The sequence below is a fragment of the Puma concolor genome, chromosome A3 (genome assembly GCF_028749965.1).
Source record: "Puma concolor isolate L17-30 chromosome A3, mPumCon1.1.hap2, whole genome shotgun sequence".
NCBI lineage: Eukaryota > Metazoa > Chordata > Mammalia > Carnivora > Felidae > Puma > Puma concolor.
In genome coordinates, this window is record NC_141669.1 from 21,294,813 (window position 1) to 21,307,326 (window position 12,514).

General features: G+C 43.4%; 1 protein-coding gene across 3 annotated transcripts in view; it reads left to right on the plus strand.

The window, feature by feature from the left end:
• Nucleotides 1-12,514, plus strand: part of DRC1 (dynein regulatory complex subunit 1) — a 45,384-nt gene that overhangs the window by 2,308 nt on the left and 30,562 nt on the right. Inside the window, exon 1 of one of the 3 annotated variants that reach the window (XM_086700188.1) lies at nucleotides 1,702-2,023. The exons of 1 other annotated variant lie outside the window; for it this stretch is intronic. In XM_086700188.1, the coding sequence (XP_086556314.1) occupies nucleotides 1,872-2,023 (152 nt within the window). In that variant the 5' untranslated portion in view covers nucleotides 1,702-1,871. Of the gene's footprint in view, nucleotides 1-1,701; nucleotides 2,024-12,514 lie in introns of those variants that run through there. One more of the 3 variants, XM_086700187.1, reaches the window with a different exon arrangement.

Below are 12,514 nucleotides of genomic sequence, written 5' to 3' on the forward strand. Positions count from 1 at the left end.
TTGAATTCCAATTAGTTAACATGCAGTGTACGATACAGTGATTCAAAACTTGCATATAATGCCCGGTGATCATTACAACAAGTACACTCCTTAATCCCCATCACCTATTAACCACCCCCTCCCCCCACCTTCCCTCTGGTAACCATCTATTTGTTCTCTATATAGTTAAGAGTCTACTTCTTGGTTTGCCCCCCCCCACCCCACTTTGCTTGTTTGTTTTGTTTCTTAAATTCCACATATGAGAGAAATCATATGATATTTGTCTTTCTGACTTATTTTGCTTAACATAATACTCTATCCATTGCAATACTCTATCGTTGCAAGTGGCAAGGTTTCATTACTTTTATGGCTGAGTAATACTCCATTGTATATATACCACATCTTTTCCCATTCATCAGTTGATGGACACTTGGGCTGTTTCCATAATTTGACTATTGTAGAAAATGCTGCTATGAACATTGGGGTGCATGTATCCGTTTTTGTTTTTTTTTAATTTTTTATTTAAATTCCAGCTGGTTAACATACAGTGTAATATTAGTTTCAGATGTACAATACAGTGATTCAACACTTGCATAGAACACATAGGATACAAAACCAATGTATAGAAATCTGTTGCATTTCTGTATACCAATAATGAAGCAGCAGAAAGAAAAATTGAGGAATCAATCCCATTTACAGTTGCACCAAAACCAATAAGTTACCTAGACATAAACCAAAGAGGAGAAAGACCTATACTCTGAAAACTATAACACAAAGAAAGACATTCCATGCTCCTGGATAGGAAGAACAAAGATTGTTAAAATGTCTATACTACCCAAAGCAATCTACGCGTTTAATGCAATCCCTATCAGAATACCGACAGCATTTTTCACAGAGCGAGAACAAGCAATCCTAAAATTTGTATGGAACCACAAAAGGCTCCGAGTAGCCAAAGCAACCTTGAAAAAGAAAAGCAAAGCTGGAGGCATCACAATTCTGGACTTCAAGTTATATTACAGAGCTGTAGTCATCAAAACACTATGGTACTGGCATGAAAATCAATGGAACAGAATAGAAAACCCAGAAATGAACCCAGAACTAGATGGTCAATCTTCTACAAAGCAGTAAAGAATACTCAATGGGAAAAAGAAGTCTCTTCAACAAATGATGTTGGAAAACTGGACAGCAACACGCAAAAGAAGGTAACTGGACCACTTTCTTGCACCACACACAAACATAAATTCAAACTGGACTAAAGACCTAAATGCGAGAACTGAAACCATAAAGATCCTAGAAGAGAACACAGGCAGTAACTTGATATTGGCCCTGCTTTGTGTTCATTTTTCTCGTGTCGGTACTATATATATTTCAAGTAAAATTTCGATCACATTCCATATACTGGGCTGCATCTCTCCCTCATGTAATATAGCTTTATGCCTTTCTAGGTCAGCCCCATTCTTGGTGGCTGCATTGGCTTCTACCCAATGAAAGCTGGATCAGTTCCCTTACTGATGGATGGACTTTGGGGTCATGCCAGTTTTTTAATATAATAACTGCAGTGAGCATACAGATACATCTGTGTACCTGTCATTCAGCAAACACTGGTTGAGCACTTACTACACATTAGGTGTTATGCTAGGCGCTATTTGTACAGGGCTGAGTGATGTAATTTTCACCTCTCCAAGGTGGAGCCTCGGGCGTATTATCTCCAGGATAAAAACCACCAACTGGCACCACGTTCTGGATGCCGGTAGGCGGAGCCTGAGGAGGCCTGCGCGCGCACTCCAGCTGCGGGTCAGGTGACTGCACCCTGGCAACGGCTTGTTGCTGGCAACCGGGCGGTGGTCTCGCGGTGTTCCTTAGGCAGCTGCCTGCGGCGGGAGGCACCTGCCATGAATCCGCCTGGGCCCTTGGGGGCCCTGGAGAAGGAGGAGGAACACTCCTCCACCCCGATTCTCGGGCCGTCCATACACTCCGACAACCCTCAGGAGCGGATCCAGGCCCGGCGTCTCCGCATCGCGGCGCGCCTGGAAGCCCGGAGGCGGTGAGCCGGGGGTCCGGGCGGGTCCGCAGCGGAGCGCCCGGGGTGACGGCGTCGCAGGGCGGGGACGAGGCGGGCGCCTTCCTGGGGCGGGAGGTCCTGCGGGGAGGGGCCGGCGGGCCCCACGTGTGAGCGGGACTTGTTTCTCGATGAGATAGGAAAAGTTTCTTCCAGAGCGTTCAAGCAAAGTACGGGATATTAAGACATTCAATACACCTGTAAAGTCAAAGACGGAAATAATAGTCCCTTCAGCACTTTTATTGAGACGCTGCTATGCCATGCACTGTGAGCAATACACTGAAGACACATGCCGTCCGTGACCTGCCCTCAGAGGTCTTTCTTTCCTCCTTCCATCCCAACCTGCCTGCCTTCCACATGCATTTCTGGAGTGGACCTCAGCTGTCACTTCTGCTGGTCCCAGGGGCTTATCTGGTTGTGTGACACACAACCTCGTTCCCTCGTTCCTGAAGGGTCTGAGACTGATAATCATGACCTTCTCAGGCTAGGGTTGTTGCACCTGTCCGTTCACAGACACAGCGGGCTGTCATAAGGGGGTGCCAAGAGGCACCTGCATAATCTTCTGAATTCCTGAACACCTTCACTGCCTAACAGCACTTATACCTTGTCCTGCTGCTCGGGGTCAGCTACCCTACCATGGTGACTTCTTGTCTGCTGGCCATTGGACACAAGGGGCCCAGAGTGGTGTGGCTGTGTTCCAACAAAACTTTATTTATGGACACTGAAATTTGAATGTCGTGTAATGTTCATGTGTCACAAAACATTCTTAGTATTTTGATCTTGCTTTTCTACGTTAGTAAGCTTCACTTTTTAAGAGAAGTTTTAGGCTCACAGCAAAATTGAATGGAAAGCACAGGAATTTCCCATATACCTTCTGCCTCCACACACGCACAGCCTGTCCCACTATCAACATCCCCCACCAGAGTGGTACCTTTGTTACAAATGATGAACCTGCATTGACACATCATCATTACCCGGTGTTCATAGTTTACATTATAATTCACTCTTGGTGTTCTGTGGATTTGGACAAAGACGGAGTGACAAGTATCTACCATTATAATGTCATACAGAATAGTTTCATTGCCCTACAAATCCTTTGTGCTCTGCCTATTCATCTGATCTTTTTCTTTAACCATTAAAAAGTGTAAAATGCATTCTTTGCTTGTGAGCCCTACAAAAACAGGTGGGTCATATTTGACTCACCTGCCAGTCTGAATGTATTGGATCCGTGTGATGTTTTGTGGGATATCTAGATGGTCCTGATCTATTCAGACTATATTTTGACAGCGATTAGAATTAACATGACCCTGTGAATGTGAGGATTATATGAGTATACATTATTATCTATTCCATGTAAATGTGAACTTCCTGATCCTTTTTCCCGACTGAGGTAGAAAATAATACATTTGGCCCGATCAGCGGCCACCTTGTATGTACCTAAGGCCACTCTAATCTGCTCTAGCAAAGATACCACACTTGTGTGGCAGCAGCAATCAGGGCTGCTACTTGGGTGAACTTGCAGTATTGACAATCATTTTCTCAGAGCCATCCAGCTTTCGCAGTGGCCAGGCCCATGACTTAAATGGAGACTTGATAGGGACCACCCCTCCTGCATCCTTGAGATCCCTAAGGGTGACACTAACACCCACCATACCCCCCCCCCCCCGCCTTCTGGGTTTTGATTGTTTTTATGTACTCAGGTGCAGTTGTAGAGGTGTCCATTTGTCCTTCCCTGCCATGATAACTCTTACAGGTCAAGGACTAATGTGGGAATTTCTCAAATTTCTAAGTATGTTAAGGTCACTCTGGTTGCTCTTTGGAGGAGTAGTTGGAGAAGCCAGAAGTGCAAGTAAGGAGACCAGTTGGGAAGCAGTTGCATTGGTCCAGGTGAGGGATGGCTGGTCTGGACTAGTTAGTGGCAGTGGGTTTGGAGAGAAAGCGGATGTTACTCAAGACATATTTTAGAGCTTAAATTTCTTGGATTAAACTGATTTTGGATATGCTGGTCAGAGATCGGGGGAAAAAACAAGAATGGCTTGAACAGCTAAGTAGATGGTAGTGCCTTTCATTGAGATAATGAAGACAGTGATGGGGAAAGTGAGGCAGGATTTGGAAATCAAGAGTTTGGCTTTGGACATATTAAGTGAAGCTGGATTTGGGGAAGGCATTAAAACCTAGCGATCCATTAGACAGTTGGACGTGGGTCTTAAACTCAGAAGAGGATTCTGGATTAGGGATGTCAGTTAAAAGAGTCAGTAGCATTATGATTGTATTTAAAACCATGGGAATGGATTAAATTACACTGGAAAAGAGGATAAAAAGAGATGAGAAGAGAGCTCAGGCCACGCCCTAGGAAAGGTCTGCATTTAGAAATGGATAGAAAAGGAAACTCTGGCAAAGGGCTGTCTCCATTTTATAAGGATGACACAGAAGGGCCAGTTGGTGCTCGTGGGAAATGAGTGATGTGCACCTAATTTAACACCTGGAGCCGGTAATTTTTATAACACAGCTAATAATAATAGCCTGGAAAGAAAAGCAGACAGTGAACGTTTTCTTTGACTGAACTATGAATATAAACAGGCCAGCAAAATAATTCTACAAATAAAAGTAAAATTCGCAATACGAAATAAGAAAATAGCAATGGATCAACACCTTTTAATTATTTTAATGTATTTTTTTTTTTTTTTTTTGGCGGCGGTGAGGGGGAGGAAGAAAAAAACACGAAGAGAAGTTTCCACAAGTGTTTTCAAAAGAATTCCGCAAGATGTAGAGACATGATGGTACATAAATGGCAGAACTGAGCTAACTCGGCTACGTGCATGGCTGTCACAGGCCAACTCTATTCTCCTTCTCCATGTTCTGTGAATTAACTTCCTTGTTAGTTTAAAGGATAACGGATAGAAAGGTGCTATATCGAAGCCTACACATATATTATTAAAAGTCAACAGTAACTGCAGACATTGTTTAGAACTTAGTGCAACAAAAGATTTTTCAGAAAAGAGTGTTTTCATCACTGATCTTGTTTTGTTCCTGGCACATGTTGGTAATAAAAAGCGGACTTTTAGTCCTTTGTGTTGTTTTAAATTATTTAGAGGCTCCTTGACTGCCTCTGGTGCCCACTGCCCTAATTGCTTGGGTCTTGATATGCCACGGAGGTGGAGCTTTTGGGAAGAAGCTGTTAACAGAATCAAATGTCGTATAAAAATAACAGAATTAATAGGCTAAAGCTCCTGAAAATCCCAATCTCTACCGTCTCGGTTGAAATTTGAAATTCCTGGGAGATGTGATTCTGGAGTAAAACTGACAGATGGAACACATACATTTATCTTGGATCTCTATCAAAACTCCATTAGCGTGACATTTAAAGGGATTAAATAAAAAAGACATAAACCCACGAAGTCAAGCAAAACAGAAGGACTCAATAGCAACAACACTTCGGGAGCTGAGAAGCGTAAGGACAGATGGTAGATGGCTTAGCAGATTCAAGAATATGGAAATATACACTGGTAGTGAGGAAAGCTGAGCGCCCCCTTGATTTACTCTGCAGTAAGTCTGCAAAAGGCCGGAGATCGGAAGCATCACCTTCATATGGAAGTAGAGGAGAAGAAGGGGGCTAAAATAAGGTTTGGAAAGTTAATAGTTGGGTGTCAAGAACCTTTTTCCCACCTTGCACAAAAGACTGGGAGTCTGGAGGAAGTAAAATGGAGGATCTGTGGTTTGGGGCATGCTGGACAGAGAAGAGGCAAGAGCATTGTCCTCAAAGCAAACGGAGGCACCTGGGTGGCTCAGTCGGCTGAGTGTCTGACTCTTGATTTTGGCTCAGGTCATGATACCAGAGTCATGGGATCGAGCTCTGTGTCTGGCCGAGCATAGAGCCTACTTAAGATTTCTCTCTCTCTCTCTCTCTCTCTCTCTCTCTCTCTCTCTCTCTCTCTCTCTCCTGCCCCCCTCTCCTCACACACACCCACTCTCTTTCTCTCAAATAAAAAAGAATTAAAAAAAAAAAGCAAGGGGGTTCTGTGACCATGTGCACACTGGAGATGAGACCTTGCTTTCCTTCTGCCCATTCCGGAAATTTGGGCAGTTGGAGCTTCACCTCGCAGGCAGGAGATTGACATCTCTCTGTAGAACCTGACCAGCCTGCAAGGAAGGATTTAAAGGCACTGAAAGCCAGATTTGCACACCAGGCCATCCAAGTAGATTGTCCTGCACTGAAGTTCACTGTTAAGCTACACCCTTGCATTCAGAGCTTTCGTTCAGCTTTTCAGTCTTATGGGGATAAGGTAGCCAATGATTTCTAGATGTCTGAGGAAAGTCTTTACCACGAAAGGTAGACACCAAAATGAACACACAGAAAAAGCAACTTAGAGGAACTTGAGACTATGTAGGAAGAAAGGACAGTCAATACTGATGCAACAGCCTATCATTAAGATGATCCAAGGAGAAAAAAGAAATGATATTGCAACCATGGAACAAGAATGGGATGCTGTTGAAAGAATAAAATAGAGCTCTTAGAAATTGAAAAATGTGATAGAAATGGAAAACTCTAGAAGGGTTGGGAAGTAAAGGTCGTGGAATCGCATAGAAGATAGAGCAAAAAGAGAAACCAGTAGAAAAAAGATTTTTTAAAATTAGAGGACTAGTCCAGGAGATCTAGTATTGCTTTCTATTCTTTAAATGTTTATTTTTGAGCGAAAGGGAGAGAAAGTGTGAGTGGGGGAGAGGCAGAGAGAGAAGGGCCAGAGGATCCAAAGGGGGCTCTGCGCTGACAGCAGAGAGCCTGATGAGTGGTTCAAACTCGAGAACCGAGCCATGAGATCATGACCTGAGCCAAAGTCCAACACTTAACCAACTGAGCCACCCAGGTGCCCCTAGTATCTCCTTTCTGGATCCTTAAAGAAAGGGCAGAGCAAACAGAGGGGAGGAAATTATCGCGGAAAGTATTTGAGACAATTTATTAGAACTGAAGTTTATGCGTTTCCCAGCTGGTGGGGAACACCTGACTGAACATGTGCAGCCAATGGATGAAAGTAGACCCACGCACAGGCACACCATCGAGAAAGTTCAGTGTTACCAAGAAAACCCAAGTTTCAGCTGCCTGTAGCTTGAAAAGCCAATACTCAAGAGACAAGTTTTGACTGGAAAAGAATATGAGCTTTATTCAGAGGGCTGGCCACCTGGGGAGAGGGCAGACTCTAGTTCAAAAACCACCTCAGGTTTCTGCCTGGCCCAAAGATTTTTAGAGTAACTTTAGCGCAGTGAATCAGTAAAAGGAGAACACAGTGGTCCCTAACACTTCTTCATTGAGAGCAGACGCAGTGGTGCCAGCGAGACGTTATCATGGCAGTGAGAGGTCAGAGGTGGTGCCTGGGGTGGAGGGGTGGGGGAAGGTTGTGTGAGAGGGTTTGGTCCAGAGTCTTTCTAGGATACAGTGCAATGCATAATCTATAGATACACAAAGAAAGGTTTAATTAATCGATCACTCAGGCTAAAGGAGCTTGCTAAAATGTAAAGACTACTAAGGTGGCTGGAGGGGCCGAGGCAGTGGCTTCAAGAGCACTGAGAACCAAGAGAAGGAGCCTACAAGTTTCCAGAGTGGAAACAACTGTCACGTGCAAAGAAAGGATTAAGAAACAGGGCGACTTCAGGTTTTTGAAGTAGCAATGATTTCCAACCCAGCCAAACAATCAATGAAGTTCCAATTTTTTTACTCCTGAGAAGGGACTTTGATTGGTCAGGAGGTGGGATATTCAAGAAGATGGCAGCTGCATTGAGACCACATGTATGGCAGCAGTGAGGAAGCAGTTTCCCGAAAGAGGGATTCCACTCAAACCCGAGGAGAGAGAAGCCTGGGACAACTCCTTTGGAATATGCTAGGTCAGCATCAAACAATAGAAATACAACATGAGGGGCGCCTGGGTGGCTCAGTTGGTTGAGCAACCGGCTCGCAGCTCAGGTCATGATCTCATGGTTTGTGAGTTTGAGCCCCGCATGGGGCTCTGTGCTGGTGGTGCAGAGCCTGCTTGGGATTTTCTCTCTCCCTTCTTTCTCACTCCTACCCCACTTGTTCTCTCTCTCAAAATAAATAAATAAACTTTTTAAAAAAGGCATACAATATGAGCCACATATGTAATTAAAATTTTCTGCTGAACCAAGCTTATAAGTAAATTTCTCAAAACACAAAACAAAACAAAAACTTTTTCTAGTAGCCCCATTAAAGTGAACAAAAGAGGTGAAATGAAATTTTGTAATTTGTTTTATTTAATCTTCTATATAAAAATATTGTTTTAACATGTGATCAGTATAAAGCATATTGAGATAGTTTGCTTTTTTTGTTTGTTTGTTTTTCATTCAAAGTCTCCAAAATCCATGTAGTTTGTATTTTATACTCACAGCATATTTCGGTTTGGATCAGCCGGCTACCATATTGGACAGTGGCTACCATATTGGACAGTGGCTACCATATTGGACAGTGCAGTGCTAGGAAAGTTAAAAATGATAAGTAAAAGGAAGCAATGGGATTCACGTTAAAACTAGGTAATAAGAGTTGGTAGCATAGTTATTTTTCTTTCTGGAGCACTGGTCTTTGCTTCAGGAAGTTGTTGGAAGGCTTTTTAAATTTTTTTTTTTCAACGTTTATTTATTTTTGGGACAGAGAGAGACAGAGCATGAACGGGCGAGGGGCAGAGAGAGAGGGAGACACAGAATCGGAAACAGGCTCCAGGCTCCGAGCCATCAGCCCAGAGCCCGACGCGGGGCTCGAACTCACGGACCGTGAGATCGTGACCTGGTTGAAGTCGGACGCTTAACCGACTGCGCCACCCAGGCGCCCCATGGAAGGCTTTTTAAATAGAGTTGGTAATTAATTGGTGGTTTAAGTAGAAAGTCAAGAGAATGAGTGCATTTTGTCTGATAATGGGAAAGCCATTAACCTGCCACGTCTGAAGACCTGAGTAAAATGGAACAGTTAGTTTTCTTAGTAATGGCAAAGAGTAGGTTCAATAAGAACAGGGAAGTGAATGAAATGACAAGAAAGAAAATGAGTTTTTGGTTCGATTTGGAGTTGGGGGGTGGTGGTAGCTCAACTCCAGATTTCAAAAATGATGTAACACTATGTAGAGCTGTGCTGAACTTTGAACAAGGGAGTGGAAATGGAAGTCAGTATTAGGGAAAAAATTTAAGAGTCGCCTGGATGACTCAGTTGGTTGAGCATTTTTTAAATTCTTTTTATTTTATTTTATATGTATATAATTTATTGTCATATTGGTTTTCATACAATACCCAGTGCTCATCCCAACCAGTGCCCTCCTCAATGCCCATCACCCACTTTCCCCTCTACCCCACCCCCCATCAACCCTCAGTTTGTTCTCTGTATTTAAGAGTCTCTTATGGTTTGCCTCTTTCCCTCTCTGTAACTTTTTTTCCCCCTGCCACTCCCCCATGGTCTTCTGCTAAGTTTCTCAGGATCCACATATGAGTGAAAACATATGGTATCTGTCTTTCTCTGCCTGACTTATTTCACGTAGCATAATACCCTCCAGGTTCCATCCACATTGCTGCAAATGGCATGATTTCATTCTTTCTCATTGCCAAGTAGTATTCCACTGTATATATAAACCATATCTTCTTTATCCATTCATCAGTTGAAGGACATTTAGGCTCTTTCCATAATTTGGCTATTGTTGAAAGTGCTGCTATAAACATTGGGGTACAAGTGCCCCTATGCATCAGCACTCCTGTATCCCTTGGGTAAATTCCTAGCAGTGCTATTGCTGGGTCGTAGGGTAGATCTATTTTTAATTTTTTGAGGCATCTCCACACCGTTTTCCAGAGCGGCTGCACCAGTTGGCATTCCCACCAGCAGTGCCAGAGGGTTCCCGTTTCTCCACATCCTCGCCAGCATCTATAGTCTCCTGATTTGTTCATTTTGGCCATTCTGACTGGCATGAGGTGGTATCTGAGTGTGGTTTTGATTTGTGTTTCCCTGATGAGTGACATTGAGCATCTTTTCATGTGCCTGTTGGCCATCTGGATGTCTTCTTTAGAAAAGTGTCTATTCATGTCTTTTTCCCATTTCTTCACTGGATTGTTTGTTTTTCGGGTGTGGAGTTTGGTGAGTTCTTTATAGATTTTGGATACTAGCCCTTTATCTGATATGTCATTGAACATCTGACTCTTGATTTCAGCTCAGGTCATGTTGTGGCTCACGAGATCGAGCCTGGAGTTGGGCTCTGAGCTGAGTGTGAAGCCTGCTTGGGATTCTTTCTCTTCCTCTGTCCTACACCTCTTTCTTTTTCTCCCTCTTTCTCCTTCAAAATAAATAAATAAACATTTAAAAAAAAGAAAAGAAAAAAGGGGCTCTTGGGTGGCTCAGTCATTAAGTGTCTGACTCTTGATTTCAGGTCAGGTCATGATCTCCTGGTCTGTGGGTTTGAGTCCCATGTCCGGCTCTGTGCTGCCAGCTCAGAGCCTGGAGCCTGCTTCAGATTCTCTGTCTCCCTCTCTCTCTGCCCCTCCCCTTATGCTCTCTCTCTCTCTTTCTCTCTCTGTCCCTCTCTCCCTCCCTATCTCTCAAAAATAAACATTTAAAAAATCAAGAAAAAATGAGACAAAGGGATCTGCTTATTTCATTGTGGATGAGATGCTAAGATGATGGTTTCATTTTTCTTTCTTTTTTTTTTTTTAGAGGATTTTTAAAAAGGTTGTTTATTTATTTTGAGAGAGAGAGAGCGAGAGAGCATGCACAAGTAGGGGAGGGGCAGGGAGAGAGGGAGAGAGAGAATCCCAGGCAAGCTCCACGCTGTCATGGAAGAACCTAATGCGGGGCTCGATCTCATGAACCCTGAGGTCATGGCCTGAGCCAAAATCAAGAGTCATGGACTTAACCAACTGATCCACCCAGGTGCCCCATCGTTTGTCTTAAGGCAGTACCGGGAGTCCTGGTGGTCACTGTTCGCCAGAGGAGAGAGTGGACCTCCGTGCTGTAATGGTGTGGTTGGTGGGGTCATGCCCCCATGCCTCCTCTAAAGAAGCCCATAATCTAGAACCTTGTTTTACCCCCTCCGCTTTGGTCTCATTTTCTGATTAACACACATGCACACACATGTACACACTGTTTGTAAAATGCAAGTAATACAAAAATATAGAAAATAGAAGTCCTCAGTAAAGTTCCCTTTCCTTAAATAACTACTGTCACCTTCCAAAAATATTCCTATGTGTACACAAGCCTACTTTAAAAAGAAAATTGATGTTATAGTTTACATATTGTTCTACAACTGGCTCTTTTTACTTAACTATTGTGGACATCTTTGCTTACTGCTAGATATCACATAGTACTCTTTATAGGCTACAAAATACTTTCTTCTATTGGCTCCTAAACTCTTAAACAGGCCGGTCTTGACATGTGTGTAAGAATGTTTCCATATTCCTGCTAGTGTAGTCAGTGCTGTAATAATCATTCTGCACGTTTCTCTGAGTACTTGCACAGATTTCTTCGAGTTCTTTCTGTAGAGAATTCTTGATGGTTGGGTCAGAGGGGAGGCATATTTAAGTTTGCGATAAATCTTGCCAAGGCACCTTTTAGACACACTGTTACAGTTCACACCCTCAGCCGTGGAGTGATAAGAATAGTTGGGCACCCACACCATAGCCCACACCTGATGTTATTAATCACCTTTTAAATCTTTTCTCGTCTGATGGGAATGCAAGCTGGTGCAGCCACTCTGGAAAACAGTATGGAGGTTCCTCAAAAAACTAAAAATAGAACTACCCTACGACCCAGCATTGCACTACTGGGCATTTATCCAAGGGATACGGGTGTGCTGTTTCGAAGGGACGCATGCACCCCAATGATTACAGCAGCACTATCAACAATAGCCAAAGTATGGAAAGAGGCCAAATGTCCATCAATGGATGAATGGATAAAGAAGATACACACACACACACACACACACACACACACACACACACACACACACACTGGAATATTACTCGGCAATCAAAAAGAATGAAATCTAGGGGCGCCTGGGTGACTCAGTCGGTTAAGCGTCCAACTTCGGCTCAGGTCATGATCTCACAGTCCGTGAGTTCGAGCCCTGCGTCGGGCTCTGTGCTGACAGCTCAGAGCCTGGAGCCCATTTCAGATTCTGTGTCTCCCTCTCTCTCTGCTCCTCCCCTGTTCATGCTCTGTCTTTCTCTGTCTCAAAAATAAATAAACATTAAAAAAAAAAAAAGAATGAAATTTTGCCATTTGCAACTGCATAGATGGAACTGGAGGGTATCATGCTAAGTGAAATTAGTCAGAGAAAGAAAAATCCTATGACTTCACTCATAGGAGGACTTTAAGAGACAAAACAGATGAACATAAGGGAAGGGAAACAAAAATAATATAAAAACAGGGAGGGGGACAAAACAGAAGAGACTCATAATTGTGGAGAACAGAAGGAGGGTTGCTGGAGGGGTTGTGGGAGGGGGGAT